General features: G+C 47.0%; 1 protein-coding gene across 6 annotated transcripts in view; it reads left to right on the top strand.

Annotated features, from left to right (window-relative positions):
- The window catches only part of dmd (dystrophin), a 278,483-nt gene that overhangs the window by 142,781 nt on the left and 117,898 nt on the right, over window positions 1-17,804 (top strand). For all 6 annotated transcript variants that reach the window (XM_045209630.1, XM_045209633.1, XM_045209631.1 and 3 more), the window contains exons 20-21: window positions 8,010-8,257; window positions 17,081-17,261. In XM_045209630.1, the coding sequence (XP_045065565.1) occupies window positions 8,010-8,257; window positions 17,081-17,261 (429 nt within the window). The remainder of the gene's footprint in view (window positions 1-8,009; window positions 8,258-17,080; window positions 17,262-17,804) is intronic.

The following is a 17,804-nucleotide window of genomic DNA, read 5'->3' as shown; positions in this document are numbered from 1 at the left end:
AGATAGATAGATAGATAGATAGATAGATAGATAGATAGATAGATAGATAGATAGATAGATAGATAGATAGATAGATAGATAGAGTGGGGGGGGAAAGTATTTAGTCAGCCACCAATTGTGTAAGTTCTCCCACTTAAAAAGATGAGAGAGGCCTGTAATTTTCATCATAGGTACACGTCAACTATGACAGACAAATTGAGAAAGAAAAATCCAGAAAATCACATTGTAGGATTTTTTATGAATTTATTTGCAAATTATGGTGGAAAATAAGTATTTGGTCACCTACAAACAAGCAAGATTTCTGGCTCTCAGACCTGTAACTTCTTCTTTAAGAGGCTCCTCTGTCCTCCACTCGTTACCTGTATTAATGGCACCTGTTTGAACTTGTTAGCAGTATAAAAGACACCTGTCCACAACCTCAAACAGTCACACTCCAAACTCCACTATGGCCAAGACCAAAGAGCTGTCAAAGGACACCAGAAACAAAATTGTAGACCTGCACCAGGCTGGGAAGACTGAATCTGCAATAGGTAAGCAGCTTGGTTTGAAGAAATCAACTGTGGGAGCAATGGAAGACATACAAGACCACTGATAATCTCCCTCGATCTGGGGCTCCACGCAAGATCTCACCCCGTGGGGTCAAAATGATCACAAGAACGGTGAGCAAAAATCCCAGAACCACACGGAGGGACCTAGTGAATGACCTGCAGAGAGCTGGGACCAGCTCTCATCAGTAACACACTACGCCGCCAGGGACTCAAATCCTGCAGTGCCAGACGTGTCCCCCTGCTTAAGCCAGTACATGTCCAGGCCCGTCTGAAGTTTGCTAGAGTGCATTTGGATGATCCAGAAGAGGATTGGGAGAATGTCATATGGTCAGATGAAACCAAAATATAACTTTTTGGTAAAAACTCAACTCGTCGTGTTTGGAGGACAAAGAATGCTGAGTTGCATCCAAAGAACACCATACCTACTGTGAAGCATGGGGGTGGAAACATCATGCTTTGGGGCTGTTTTTCTGCAAAGGGACCAGGACGACTGATCCGTGTAAAGGAAAGAATGAATGGGGCCATGTATCGTGAGATTTTGAGTGAAAACCTCCTTCCATCAGCAAGGGCATTGAAGATGAAACGTGGCTGGGTCTTTCAGCATGACAATGATCCCAAATACACCGCTCGGGCAACGAAGGAGTGGCTTCGTAAGAAGTATTTCAAGGTCCTGGAGTGGCCTAGCCAGTCTCCAGATCTCAACCCCATAGAAAATCTTTGGAGGGAGTTGAAAGTCCGTGTTGCCCAGCGACAGCCCCAAAACATCACTGCTCTAGAGGATATCTGCGTGGAGGAATGGGCCAAAATACCAGCAACAGTGTGTGAAAACCTTGTGAAGACTTACAGAAAACGTTTGACCTGTGTCATTGCCAACGAAGGGTATATAACAAAGTATTGAGAAACTTTTGTTATTGACCAAATACTTATTTTCCACCATAATTTGCAAATAAATTCATTAAAAATCCTACAATGTGATTTTCTGGATTTTTTTTCTCTCAATTTGTCTGTCATAGTTGACGTGTACCTATGATGAAAATTACAGGCCTCTCTCATCTTTTTAAGTGGGAGAACTTGCACAATTGGTGGCTGACTAAATACTTTTTTCCCCCACTGTAGATAGATAGATGCATCATGTTATGGGTATGCTTGTCATTGGCAAGGACTAGAGAGTTTTTTTGGGATGAAAAGAAACGGAATGGAGCGAAGCACAGGCAAAATCCTACAGGAGAGCCTGGTTCAGTCTTCTTTCCAAAGAACAGAAATAGGACAGCACTCCGGTAAATAAACTTGAATTGACATAATTTTATTGCAGCACGAACGTTTCAGGTATGAGCCCTTCTTCAGTGTGCAAAGCAATGGCAATCAATGTCACAACAACAAGATCACATAGGTGGGCATAACTCTAAATTCCCAGTCAGTATTGGCCCAATCAAGAGATCCCAGCAGAGGAAGCTGTGGGGGAAACATGAACATCAAATAAAGATAGACCCACAATACAATTACATTATGATGTCATTACCTGAATGTTTGAACTATTTATAACCTACTACAACAAAAACAAGAAAAATAACATTCCTCATTAAGGCCTGCTGGGACAAGAGTGGCCATGCGTTTCCAATATGTCTCTCTTTCCAGAAGTCATTTATCCCCATATCCTCCCCTATGTGTCGCCTTCAACAATTCAATGCCCATATAACGTGAGGTACTTAGTTCATGATTATGGCTGTTGAAATGCCCGGCAACAGGGGATTTATCATCATGGTTGTGAATGGGGCTCTTATGGTCACATGTCCTTGTCTTAAGTTCACGTTTGGTCTTACCCACATAATACAAGTGACAGGAACACTGAAGGAGATATACAACATATTTCGTGTTGCATGTTATTCTACCTCTAACCTTTATCCTCTCACCCCAATGGGGACGGAGAAGAGAGTTTCCTCCGATCATGGCATAGCAGTGGACAGAGTTGTGACAAGGGAAACTGCCATCAGGAATGATAGAAATAAAATGTTGTTTCTGAGGCGAATCTGACCTTACTAAACAATCCCGTAAATATGAGAGTCTCTTATAGCAAAACCTCGGGGAGGATTCAAACGCTGTACCAAAGCTGGGGTCACTGTGTAATATGTGCCAATGTCTATTAAGCACTTCCTGGATCGACCTTGAAATAGGACTGTAGATGGACACTACAGTTGCAGAGGGAGGAGAGGGAGGAAAGGGAGGAGAGGGAGAAGAGGAGAGGAGAGGGAGGAGAGGGAGGAGAGGGAGGAGGAGAGAGGAGAGGGAGGAGGAGAGAGGAGAGGGAGGAGAGGGAGAGAGGGAGGAGAGGGAGGAGAGGAGAGGAGAGGAGAGGGAGGAGAGGGAGGAGGAGAGAGGAGAGGGAGGAGAGGGAGGAGAGGAGAGGAGAGGGAGGAGAGGGAGGAGGGGGAGGAGAGGGAGTCCTTTGACGTGGTTGACTTACTCACTAAGTCTTCTTTACACCCTCTTGTTTTGAATCGTTCACATAAATCTTTGGCATCTACATCAAATGATGAATCAGAGTCACCCAATGCACCTAATGCGAAGGAGTTGGCTATATGGTCAACTGTTTTGTAATGAAGGTGTATGATAACTGCTGAGATGAAGAAAGGTATTTCTATCTGTTTATTTTCTATACACCTCAGTGTGCAGGCCATTACCATCTTTCCTAACCAAAACATCCAAAAAGGAAACACGTTCTTTTTCTGACGTAAATGTAATGGATGGCATCCTCCATGTCATCAATATATCTCATAAACACTTTGATAAACTTATAATAGGGAAGAAGATAACTTGTTGTTGTGACATTGATTGCCATTGCCTTGCACGCTGAAGAAGGGCTCATACCCAAAACGTTTGTGCGGCAATAAAAATATGTAAATATACGTTAATTTACCGGAGTGCTGTCTTATTTCTGTTCTTTGGATTATATATGAGGATCCAGAACCTGATTGAAGTTTATATAAGATGGAATCGACCACATTGTTTATCTTTTAATGGACTTCTTTAAAGGGGGGAGATCAGCTTAATATTGCAGATAGATTGTAACTTCCATTAATGTAATTGTCTGCATCACTTCCAATCCCCCATGTTTATATATATATATATATACAGTGGGGGAAAAAAGTATTTAGTCAGCCACCAATTGTGCAAGTTCTCCCACTTAAAAAGATGAGAGAGGCCTGTAATTTTCATCATAGGTACACGTCAACTATGACAAACAAATTTGAGAAAAGAAAATCCAGAAAATCACATTGTAGGATTTTTAATGAATTTATTTGCAAATTATGGTGGAAAATAAGTATTTGGTCACCTACAAACAAGCAAGATTTCTGGCTCTCACAGACCTGTAACTTCTTCTTTAAGAGGCTCCTCTGTCCTCCACTCGTTACCTGTATTAATGGCACCTGTTTGAACTTGTTATCAGTATAAAAGACACCTGTCCACAACCTCAAACAGTCACACTCCAAACTCCACTATGGCCAAGACCAAAGAGCTGTCAAAGGACACCAGAAACAAAATTGTAGACCTGCACCAGGCTGGGAAGACTGAATCTGCAATAGGTAAGCAGCTTGGTTTGAAGAAATCAACTGTGGGAGCAATTATTAGGAAATGGAAGACATACAAGACCACTGATAATCTCCCTCGATCTGGGGCTCCATGCAAGATCTCACCCCAAAATGATCACAAGAACGGTGAGCAAAAATCCCAGAACCACACGGGGGGACCTAGTGAATGACCTGCAGAGAGCTGGGACCAAAGTAACAAAGCCTACCATCAGTAACACACTACGCCGCCAGGGACTCAAATCCTGCAGTGCCAGACGTGTCCCCCTGCTTAAGCCAGTACATGTCCAGGCCCGTCTGAAGTTTGCTAGAGTGCATTTGGATGATCCAGAAGAGGATTGGGAGAATGTCATATGGTCAGATGAAACCAAAATATAACTTTTTGGTAAAAACTCAACTCGTCGTGTTTGGAGGACAAAGAATGCTGAGTTGCATCCAAAGAACACCTTACCTACTGTGAAGCATGGGGGTGGAAACATCATGCTTTGGGGCTGTTTTTTCTGCAAAGGGACCAGGACGACTGATCCGTGTAAAGGAAAGAATGAATGGGGCCATGTATCGTGAGATTTTGAGTGAAAACCTCCTTCCATCAGCAAGGGCATTGAAGATGAAACGTGGCTGGGTCTTTCAGCATGACAATGATCCCAAACACACCGCCCGGGCAACGAAGGAGTGGCTTCGTAAGAAGCATTTCAAGGTCCTGGAGTGGCCTAGCCAGTCTCCAGATCTCAACCCCATAGAAAATCTTTGGAGGGAGTTGAAAGTCTGTGTTGCCCAGCGACAGCCCCAAAACATCACTGCTCTAGAGGAGATCTGCATGGAGGAATGGGCCAAAATACCAGCAACAGTGTGTGAAAACCTTGTGAAGACTTACAGAAAACGTTTGACCTGTGTCATTGCCAACAAAGGGTATATAACAAAGTATTGAGAAACTTTTGTTATTGACCAAATACTTATTTTCCACCATAATTTGCAAATAAATTCATTAAAAATCCTACAATGTGATTTTCTGGATTGTTTTTTCTCATTTTGTCTGTCATAGTTGACGTTTACCTATGAGGAAAATTATAGGCCTCTCTCATCATTTTAAGTTGGAGAACTTGCACAATTGGTGGCTGACTAAATACTTTTTTCCCCCACAGTATATCTATACATACATACATACATACACACACACATACATATATATATATACATACATATACACATATACACACATACATACACACATACATGCTCACATACATACATATACATACATATCCTTTTTAAAAAAATATTCCCCTTTATTACTTTCCAACCCCACCACCCCTTCCCTACTTGGGGTAAACTAGTGAACAACAATGCTTAGGCCTCTACTTCCAGCTTATACTTACTCTCTACATTTTATGGACACAGTCAATTTTACAATAATTATATTTTGTTTGTTTTTTTCTCCTGAACTTCTTCTACTATCAACCTCTCCGATCATTTTCATGATGTCCATCCGGTTTGCTTCTATATGCATATCTTTCTAACTGTGCTCTTTCACAAAAGCTCCCAACCTACAACCTATATACTTATTATTTATTATGGACACAGTATGCTTACATTATTAGTTATCTTGTTATTATTTGTTGTTAGTTGTTATTAGTCCCATCCTTCAACTCCATTCAACACCACCCATCTATCTCTTAACACCATCCATATTGGATTTCTATTTGCCATATATTTTTCAACTGTACTGTGATGTTTTACAAAAGTGCTGAACCTTTCTATTCTCATTGTTTCTACAGATTGTAAATTGAAAAATAAACATTTTTGCTAAAATTATTATATTATTGATCGATTGACTATGACTTTTCAGATCACCCAGTAATGCTATCTGCAGGGTTAGCTCCAGGTAAATATTGCAATCCTTTAGCCATTCCTGGACCTGTGTCCAAAAACAAGCTACAAATGGACAGTACCAAAACAAATTATCTAATGATTCTGTCTCTTCGCAGCAAAATCTGCAGAGCTGGGAAGATTGTATCCCCCATATAAATAACATTCTATTGGTAGCAAGAATTTTATATAATAATTTAAATAGAAAGATTCTAAGTTTTGAATCCGGTGTCGTTTTGCGTATCAGTTCATAAACACTATGCCATGGGATCGGTACGTCAAAAATATCTTCCCAACTATTTTGCAATCTATATGGGACGGCTGTCAATCCTTTGGTCCTTAAATGAAACTGGTATACTTTTTTATTTATCACAGTTTTCCTTAACCAATTATGTTCTTTAATGCAAGGCCGACAGACAAGTTCCTTACTTTCTCCCCCTTCCACTTTCCTCTTCCATTTTTGCGGTAAGGCTGCAATTATTTGGTTGTAATTTTGGGTAGAGTGTCAAGGGTGCTGTAGGTGGGTGTGGTGCAGGAATCAAGCGCAGGACGCAGAAACTAAGTCCAAAAGACTTTAGTGAAATATTCACGTAGTACACGAGCTCAACAAGCCCGGAGGCGAAATAAAGGCGCACACAGGCGTCAAACAAAAGGCGCACTAACATGTGTGAAAAACCCTCTCCTAGACAACGGAGGGAAACACGTAGCACAGAACACCAAACAGAAGCGCAATCACACACAACACCTGACACACACAACGAGAACTAAATAGGACACTAATGAGCACTAACTGGAAACAGGTGTACAACATCAAGACAAAACCAAACGAACATGAAACATACAACGGTGGCAGCTAGTACTCCGGGGACGACGACCGCCGAAGCCTGCCCGAGCAAGGAGGAGGAGCAGCCTCGGCCGAAACCGTGACATAGAGCTGACATTTCCATATGTTTTTGTTAGCTGCATGTGCAACATAACTCCACCAGTTCTACCGATGATATCATTTACGAAGTTTATACCTTTTTTAAACATGTTGTCAAAAAAATAGTTTTTTTGTCAATTAGTATATTTGAGTTTAACCACAATATTTTCATGAACTGTTTGTGAACGTAGCTCCTCTAGCAATGATGTAAGAAGATGTCGACAGACTTACTGAAGCCAGAACCTTCACTTTTTCAGCACTCGGCAGTACCATTCTGTGAGCTTGTGTGGCCTACCACTTTGCGGCTGAGCCGTTATTGCTCCTAGATCATTCCAATTCACAATTACAGCACTTACAGTTGACCGGGGAAGCTCTAGTAGGGCAGAAATTTGACGAACAGACTTGTTGGAAAGGTGGCATCCTATGACGGTGCCACATTGAAAGTGACTGAGCTTTTCAGTAAGGCCATTCTACTTCCAATGTTTGTCTATGGAGATTGCATGGCTGTGTGCTCGATTTTATACCCCTGTCAGCATCGGATGTGGCTGAAATGGCCAAATCTACTAATTTGAAGAGGTGTCCACATACCTTTGTATATATAGTGTACACTGGAGTTGCTTACCAAGACGACATTGAATGTTCCTAGTTACAGTTTTGGAAATCTAGGGCAAGACTTGGAAATGGCTGTCTAACAATGATCAACCAACTTGACAGAGCTTGAAGAATTAAAAAAAGTACAATGTGCAAATATTGTACAATCCAGGTGTGGAAATCTCTTAGAGATTTACCCAGATTCGCTGCCAAAGGTGATTCTAACATATATTGACAAAGGGGGTGTGAATACTTAGGAAAATGAGATAATTCATTTTCATTTTCAAGAAATGTGCAAACAAAGTTTTCACTTTGTCATTATGGGGTATTGTGTGTAGATGGGTGCGACATTTTTTGGAATAAGTCAAGGGGTATGAATTATTTCTGAAGACACTGCAGATAGATAGATGGACGGACGGACGGACAGACAGACTGACGGACAGGTGGATAGATCATTAATTGACTGTAACATCTGTCCTGTTGTGTCTGTCCCTCCAGAGGGTGGTAGTAGGAGGGCTGATGACATCCAGAAAGCAGCCGAGGAGCTCAACACTCGCTGGGATGGGTTCTGTGCCCTGCTGGCTGAGAGGCTGGAGTGGCTGGCCTACCAGAGCAAGATCCTGGCCTTCTATAACCTCTGGCAGCAGCTGGAGCAAGCTGTAGTCAACTCTGAGAACTGGCTGAAGGTCCAGCAGCCACCGGCCTCAGAGTCGGAACCTCTGAAGCATCAACTGGAGCGCTGCAGGGTGAGGAGTGGGGGTGGGGGGGGTGTGAGAGAGAGAGAGAGAGAGAGAGAGAGAGAGAGAGAGAGAGAGAGAGAGAGAGAGAGAGAGAGAGAGAGAGAGAGAGAGAGAGAGAGAGAGAGAGAGAGAGAGAGAGAGAGAGAGAGAGAGAGAGAGAGAGAGAGAGAGAGAGAGAGAGAGAGAGAAATAGAGAGAGAGAGAGAGAGAGCGAGAGAGAGAGAGAGTGTGAGTGTGAGAGGGAAGTGTATGTCTCTGTGTGTGTGTGTATTTTCTGTGTCTGCATGTCTGACTGTGTATCTTTCCATATGTCTGCATACAGTACAGGTCTACAGTTACCCATGTAAGTCTGTCTATACGTCTGTGTGTCTGTCAAGTGCAGGGTTTATTTCCAACCCTAATATAATACACCTGATTCATCTGTGCACACACACACACACACACAAACACACACACACACACACAGAGATGTGTACGTGTAGGTTTGGAGCAAAAGCCTGCATCCCCAGTGGCTTTCCCAGTGGAGAGATGACCACCTCTTGTGTAGTGTGCTAGTTGGTCCTGTCCTGTCTCCTGTTGTAGAGCTGTTTAGTTAGGTGAGTCACTGCTCAGTTATTATTCTGTATAACAAGAGACCAAGGCTGAGGCGCAAATGCCACCCGATTCCCCCATAGGGCTCTGGTCTAAAGTAGTGCACTACATAGGGAATAGGGTGCCATTTGGGACGCACATGCTTTGCATCACATACCAGTGTTCCCCCCCACTAACTCTTCCCCCACTGCTGAAACCAATCCTAGGGGAAACGCTTCATACAGTGTCGTTCAGTATTCATACAACAATATTCTCTATTCTGTATTCACCACAGAGAAAACACATTGCCATTGGGAAGGTTGCAATCAGCGTTTGCCATAAATATTTAATTGCAATAAAATCAAAATGTTACTATTTTGTAAAAAATGGCTCGTAACAACAGCAAAAGAACACAAAGCTGTAATGAGAAGTGAGAAGTGAACTCTGGGTACTGAGATGTTGATGTATTGTGTAGACTCAGATAGATTAGACGTGGATACTAAGACCCCCTCTGATAGATTAGACATGGATACTAAGACCCCCTCTGATAGATTAGACGTGGATACTAAGACCCCCTCTGATAGATTAGAGGTGGATACTAAGACCCCCTCTGATAGATTAGACGTGGATACTAAGACCCCCTCTGATAGATTAGACGTGGATACTAAGACCCCCTCTGATAGATTAGACGTGGATACTAAGACCCCCTCTGATAGATTAGACGTGGATACTAAGACCCCCTCTGATAGATTAGACGTGGATACTAAGACCCCCTCTGATAGATTAGACGTGGATACTAAGACCCCCTCTGATAGATTAGACGTGGATACTAAGACCCCCTCTGATAGATTAGACGTGGATACTAAGACCCCCTCTGATAGATTAGACGTGGATACTAAGACCCCCTCTGATAGATTAGAGGTGGATACTAAGACCCCCTCTGATAGATTAGAGGTGGATACTAAGACCCCCTCTGATAGATTAGACGTGGATACTAAGACCCCCTCTGATAGATTAGACGTGGATACTAAGACCCCCTCTGATAGATTAGACGTGGATACTAAGACCCCCTCTGATAGATTAGACGTGGATACTAAGACCTCTGATAGATTAGATGTGGATACTAAGACCCCCTCTGATAGATTAGACGTGGATACTAAGACCCTCTCTGATAGATTAGACGTGGATACTAAGACCCCCTCTGATAGATTAGACGTGGATACTAAGACCCCCTCTGATAGATTAGACGTGGATACTAAGACCCCCTCTGATAGATTAGACGTGGATACTAAGACCCCCTCTGATAGATTAGACGTGGATACTAAGACCTCCTCTGATAGATTAGACGTGGATACTAAGACCCCCTCTGATAGATTAGATGTCGATACTAAGACCTCCTCTGATAGATTAGACGTGGATACTAAGAACCCCTCTGATAGATTAGACGTGGATACTAAGACCCCCTCTGATAGATTAGACGTGGATACTAAGACCCCCTCTGATAGATTAGACGTGGATACTAAGACCCCCTCTGATAGATTAGACGTGGATACTAAGACCCCTCTGATAGATTAGACGTGGATACTAAGACCCCCTCTGATAGATTAGACGTGGATACTAAGACCCCCTCTGATAGATTAGACGTGGATACTAAGACCCCCTCTGATAGATTAGACGTGGATACTAAGACCCCCTCTGATAGATTAGACGTGGATACTAAGACCCCCTCTGATAGATTAGACGTGGATACTAAGACCCCCTCTGATAGATTAGACGTGGATACTAAGACCCCCTCTGATAGATTAGACGTGGATACTAAGACCCCTCTGATAGATTAGACGTGGATACTAAGACCCCTCTGATAGATTAGACGTGGATACTAAGACCCCCTCTGATAGATTAGACGTGGATACTAAGACCCCCTCTGATAGATTAGACGTGGATACTAAGACCTCCTCTGATAGATTAGACGTGGATACTAAGACCTCTGATAGATTAGACGTGGATACTAAGACCTCTGATAGATTAGACGTGGATACTAAGACCCCCTCTGATAGATTAGACGTGGATACTAAGACCCCCTCTGATAGATTAGACGTGGATACTAAGACCCCCTGTGATAGATTAGACATAGATACTAAGACCCCCTCTGATAGATTAGACGTGGATACTAAGACCCCCTCTGATAGATTAGACGTGGATACTAAGAACCCTCTGATAGATTAGACGTGGATACTAAGACCTCCTCTGATAGATTAGACGTGGATACTAAGACCTCTGATAGATTAGACGTGGATACTAAGAACCCCTCTGATAGATTAGACGTGGATACTAAGAACCCCTCTGATAGATTAGACGTGGATACTAAGACCCCCTCTGATAGATTAGACGTGGATACTAAGACCCCCTCTGATAGATTAGACGTGGATACTAAGACCCCCTCTGATAGATTAGACGTGGATACTAAGACCCCCTCTGATAGATTAGACGTGGATACTAAGACCCCCTCTGATAGATTAGACGTGGATACTAAGACCCCCTCTGATAGATTAGACGTGGATACTAAGACCCCCTCTGATAGATTAGACATGGATACTAAGACCTCCTCTGATAGATTCCTTTGCGTGTGTCATCTTGTGAGGTGGATGTGGGGTGAAGTCAGGCGCAGGACACCGAAGCTAAGTCCAAAAGTTTAATAAAGACAGATCCCAAAAACAAGGCACGGCCTCTAAAACAAAGGAGGCGGAATAATGCCCAATTACGCAAAACATGCGTAAAATACACAGAACACAAAACCCTACACGAAAACACACATGACAGGCGAAATAACAACACACAACTAATCCATACAAACACAGGGAACTAATAGGACACGTAATCATCACAAATCAGACACAGGTGCTAAGGACAGACAAAAGCAATCACACATGGAATCATCCAACGATGGCAGCTAGTACTCCGGGGGACGACGAACGCCTTTGCCTGCCCGAACCAGGAGGAGGAGCAGTCTCGGCCGAAACCGTGACAGTACCCCCCCCTTGACGCGCGGCTCCAGCCGTGCGCCGACCCCGGCCTCGGGGACGGCCAGGAGGACGCGGACCCGGGCGCGTGGGATGCCCATGGTGGAATTCTGTCAGGAGGGATGGATCGAGGATGTCCCTCCTGGGCACCCAGCACCGTTCCTCCGGACCGTACCCCTCCCACTCCACGAGATATTGGAGACCACTCCTCCGGCGCCTGGAGTCCAAGATAGTCCGGACCCTGTACGCCGGGACCCCCTCGATGTCCAAAGGGGGCGGAGGGGTCTCTCCTATCTCTTCCTCTTGGAGTGGGCCAGCTACCACCGGCCTGAGAAGAGACACATGGAACGAGGGGTTAATATTTTTATACTCTATAGGTAGTTGTAACCTGTAACACACCTCGTTCAATCTTCTCAGGACTTTGAAGGGCCCCACAAACCGCCGACCCAGCTTCCGGCAGGGCAGGCGGAGGGGCAGGTTTCGAGTCGAGAGCCAGACTCGATCTCCCGGTGCGTACACCGGGCCCTCACTGCGGTGGCGATCGGCGCTCGCCTTCTGTTGACGGATGGCACGCTGCAGATGGACATGGGCAGCGTCCCACGTCTCCTCCGAGCGCCGAATCCACTCGTCCACCGCAGGAGCCTCGATCTGGCTCTCGTGCCATGGCGCCAGGACCGGCTGATAACCTAAGACACACTGGAAAGGTGTTAAATTGGTGGAGGAGTGGCGGAGAGAGTTCTGGGCTATCTCTGCCCAGGGGAGGAACCTCGACCACTCCTCCGGCCGGTCCCGGCAATGGGACCTCAAAACCTACCCACATCCTGGTTTACACGTTCCACCTGCCCATTACTCTCTGGGTGGTACCCCGAGGTAAGGCTCACCGAGACCCCCAACCGTTCCATAAACGCCCTCCAAACTCTGGAGGTGAACTGGGGACCCCGGTCAGACACTATATCCTCGGGGACCCCATAGTGCCGGAACACATGGGTGAACAGGGCCTCAGCGGTTTGTAGGGCAGAAGGGAGACCCGGCATAGGAAGGAGACGACAGGCCTTAGAAAACCGATCCACAACGACCAAAATGGTGGTATTCCCCTGGGAGGGGGTAGATCGGTAACGAAATCTACCGAGAGGTGGGACCATGGTCGTTGTGGAACGGGCAGGGATGTAGCTTCCCCCTGGGCAAATGTCTAGGTGCCTTACACTGGGCACACACCGAGCAGGAGGAGACATAAACCCTCACATCCTTAGCTAACGTTGGCCACCAGTATTTCATGCTAAGACAGTGCACGGTCCGGCCAATACCTGGATGTCCAGAGGAGGGTGATGTATGAGCCCAATAAATAAGTCGATCACGAACCTCGAGCGGAACGTACGTCCGCCCCACAGGACACTCGGGGGAGTAGGGTCGTGCACGCTGTGCCCGCTCGATTTCCGCATCGACCTCCCACACCACCGGAGCCACCAAACAAGACTCCGGCAATATGGAAGTAGGCTCGTTAGACCTCTCCTCTGTGTCATACCGCCGGGACAGGGCGTCTGCCTTAGCATTCTGGGACCCCGGGATGTAGGTGATCTTGAAAACAAATCGGGTTAGGAACATGTTCCACCTAGCCTGACGAGGGTTCAATCTCCTAGCTGCCCGGATGTACTCCAGGTTACGGTGATCTGTCAGAATGAGGAAAGGGTGTTGAGCCCCCTCAAGCCAATGCCTCCACACCTTTAGAGCCTGAACTACGGCTAACAGCTCCCTGTCCCCAACGTCATAGTTGCGCTCCGCCGAGCTGAGCTTCTTAGAGTAGAAGGCACAGGGGCGGAGTTTAGGTGGCGCGCCGGATCGTTGTGACAGGACTGCCCCAATACCGGTCTCAGACGCGTCCACCTCTACTTGGAAGGGTAAAGAGGGATCCGGGTGCGCCAGCACGGGAGCCGAGACGAACAGGTTCTTAAGTTTAACAAATGCCCTGTTCGCCTCAGCCGACCACTGCAAACGAACCGGACCCCCCTTTAGTAGAGATGTAATGGGAGCTGCAACCTGTCCAAAACCCCGAATAAACCTCCGGTAGTAATTAGCAAAACCCAAGAACCGCTGCACCTCTTTTACAGTAGTTGGAGTTTGCCAATTACGCACGGCCGATACCCGGTCTACCTCTATCTCCACACCAGACGCGGACAACCGATAACCCAAAAAGGAGACGGACTCCTGGAAGAACAGGCATTTCTCTGCCTTGACATACAAGTCATGCTCCAACAGTCTTCTCAACACTCGGCGCACCTGGGCTACATGCTCGGCTCGTGTAGCAGAGTACACTAGGATGTCGTCAATGTAAACTACTACACCCTGCCTATGCATGTCCCGGAAAATCTCGTCAACAAAGGATTGGAAGACTGAAGGAGCATTCATTAACCCGTATGGCATGACGAGATACTCGTAATGACCCGAGGTTGTGCTAAATGCTGTCTTCCATTCATCCCCCCTAATGCGCACCAGATTATACGCGCTCCTGAGATCTAACTTTGTGAAGAAGCGCGCGCCACGTAATGACTCCGTCATCGTCGCAATCAGTGGCAGTGGGTAGCTGTATTTAACTGTAATCTGATTGAGACTACGGTAGTCAATACACGGACGCAATCCCCCATCCTTCTTCTTCACAAAGAAGAAACTTGAGGAAACCGGGGAAGTAGAAGGCCGTATGTATCCCTGTGCCAAGGACTCGGCCATGTACGTCTCCATAGCCGCGGTCTCCTCTTGAGACAGGGGATACACACGACTCCGTGGAAGAGCCGCTCCTGTTTGGAGATTTATCGCACAGTCCCCCTGTCTATGAGGAGGTAGCCGTGCTGCCCTAGATTTACTGAACGCAAGTGCTAAATCCTCATACTCAGGGGGGAATGCGCAGTGCGGGCACTTGGTTCGGACTCTCTACCGAGGTCGCCCCTAAGGAAACACCTAGACATCTCCCTACACACTGGGCAGACCACTCCATAAGAGCCCTCTGTTGCCACGCTATGGTAGGATCATGGGTGCTTAACCAGGGAAGTCCCAACACCACGGGGTACGCAGGAGAATCAATCAGATAAAACTGAATGATCTCCTCGTGACCTCCCTGTGTTGTCATCGTCAGTGGTGCTGTGACCTCCTGATCAGACCCGACCCCAACGGCCGGCTGTCTAAGGTGTGGACAGGAAACGGAGTTTCTACCGGCCGAAGGGGAATCCCTAACCTACCACAAAATGCCCGATCAATAAAGTTCCCAGCAGCGCCTGAATCTACTAGCGCCTTATGCTGGGAATGAGGTGCCACCTGTGGAAATCTCACAGGAATATTCATGTGACCAACAGAAAGCTCTGGGTAAGTGGGGGCGCCTGCTTACCTGAAATGACTCCCCCAGTGCGCGGCCTGTCGTCACCTCTCCCAAGAGACCCTCCCCAGCACCTGGCCGCGGTGTGCCCTCCACGACCGCAGGTGGTGCAGGGGATGGCTCCCCTCGGGTTCCCTCTCCTCCTCTCTCTAGCGCCAGCACCCCCGATCTCCATAGGAATAGGCTCGGAGGTGCTGGAGGGCGAAATGGACGACCCCCACTCGGGACGTCCGCGGGTGGCCAGCAGGGTGTCTAGACGGATGGAAATGTCCACCAACTGGTCGAATGACAAGTTGGTGTCCCTGCAGGCCAGCTCACGACGAACGTCCTCTCGTAGGCTACACCTGTAGTGGTCGATGAGGGCCCTCTCATTCCACCCCGCATCCGCTGCTAGTGTCCGGAACTCCAGTGCGAACTCCTGGGCGCTCCTCTTCTCCTGTCGGAGGTGGAACAGACGCTCTCCCGCCGCTTTACCTTCCGGTGGATGATCGAAGACAGTCCTGAAGCGGCGGGAAAACTCCGCGTAGGTGATGGTTGCGGCGTCTATTCCCCTCCATTCGGCGTTGGCCCATTCCAACGCCTTGCCGGATAGACAGGAGATGAGGGCGGAGACGCTCTCGTATCCCGAGGGCGCCGGGCGTACAGTAGCCAGGTACAGTTCCACCTGTAGCAGAAATCCCTGACACCCGGCTGCAGAACCGTCATATGCCCCCGGGAGCGAGAGCCGAATACCACTGGGTTCCGGTGCTGAGAGAGGAGGACTGGCCGTTGGTGATGGGATAGTGGGTGATGGCGTGGGCACCTCCCTAGTCACCAAACGACTCAGCTTGCTGGACACTTCGTCTATGGCGGTCTCAAGTTGCTGGAACAAGATGTCGTGAAAGCGTATCCGTTCATCCAGCAACCTGGATGTCGCCACTGCTCCTGCTGACTCCAGAATGGTGTGTTGTTCTGTCATCTTGTGAGGTGGATGTGGGGTGAAGTCAGGCGCAGGACACCGAAGCTAAGTCCAAAAGTTTAATAAAGACAGATCCCAAAAACAAGGCACGGCCTCTAAAACAAAGGAGGCGGAATAATGCCCAATTACGCAAAACATGCGTAAAATACACAGAACACAAAACCCTACACGAAAACACACATGACAGGCGAAATAACAACACACAACTAATCCATACAAACACAGGGAACTAATAGGACACGTAATCATCACAAATCAGACACAGGTGCTAAGGACAGACAAAAGCAATCACACATGGAATCATCCAACGATGGCAGCTAGTACTCCGGGGACGACGAACGCCTTTGCCTGCCCGAACCAGGAGGAGGAGCAGTCTCGGCCGAAACCGTGACAGCGTGAGAGTTTGTGTGTTAGTCTTTTTCTCCAGCCGTCTGTCACACTCTCTTCCTGTCGTTGTTCTCTTGCTTTCTGCTGCTTACATTTAAATGTTTACATTTTTAGTCATTTAGCAGACGCTCTTATCCAGAGCGATTTACAGTTAGTGAGTGCATACATTTTCATACTGGCCCCCGTGGGAAACGAACGCCATGCTCTACCAACTGAGTTACAGGGGACTGCTCTGTCTCTTTGTCTCACTCTCTCTTTCTTCTCCCTTTTTCTCCCCCTCACCCCTTCTTCCCTCCTACTCCTCCTCCTCTCCTCCCCCTCCACGTCCCCCACCCTCTCTCCCTCCCACTCCTTCTCCCCTCCTCCCCTCTCCTCCCCCTCTCCCCTCTTCTCCCAACCCCCCCTCCTCATCCTTCCTCCCCCCTCTCCCCCTCTCCCTTCTCCTCCCCCCTCCTCTCCCTCCTCCCTCCTCCCCTCTCCTCCCCCTCCTCCCTCTCCTCCTTCCCCCTCTCCCCTCTCCCCCCTCCCTCCAGGATGAGATAGCTCGTCTCTCCTCTCTGGAGCCCCAGGTCAACCTGCTAAAGGAGAAACTGATGGCGCTTAGGGAGAAGGAGAACGCTCCTGTCTTCTTCGATGCAGACATCACTGACTTCACACAGCATCACCAGCAGGTCCTGGAAGATCTCCACGCCCGAGAGAGACAGCTGGTGCTGGGTGAGAATATGGAGCAGGACACACACACAATGCAGGCGTGCACATACACACAGGACCACGCAAAGGGGTCAGGGGGAAGAGAAAAAGCACACCACACCTTCTGATTGTTAGGGTTCATAGGTGAGGGTTAGGGTTAGGGTTAGGGGTTAATAGGTGAGGGTTAGGGTTAGGGATTAATTGGTGAGGGTTAGATATTCATAGGAGAGGGTTAGGGGTTAATTGGTGAGGGTTAAGGGTTAATACGTGATTGTTAAGGGTTAATAGGTGAGGTTTAAGGGTTAATAGGTGATTGTTAGGGGTTAATAGGTGAGTGTTAATAGGTTATTGTTAGGAGTTAATAGGTTATTGTTAGGGTTAATAGGTGAGGGTTAGGGGTTCATAGTCGATCGTTAGGGGTTAATAGGTGAGGGTTAGGGGTTAATAGGTGATTGTTAGGGGTTCATAGGTGATCGTTAGGGGTTAATAGGTGATTGTTAGGGGTTAATAGGTGAGGGTTAGGGGTTCATAGGTGATTGTTAGGGGTTCATAGGTGATCGTTAGGGG

The sequence above is a fragment of the Coregonus clupeaformis genome, chromosome 30 (assembly GCF_020615455.1).
Source record: "Coregonus clupeaformis isolate EN_2021a chromosome 30, ASM2061545v1, whole genome shotgun sequence".
Lineage (NCBI taxonomy): Eukaryota > Metazoa > Chordata > Actinopteri > Salmoniformes > Salmonidae > Coregonus > Coregonus clupeaformis.
Note: the sequence above shows the minus strand (reverse complement) of the source record. Positions and strands in the feature narration are given on the sequence as shown.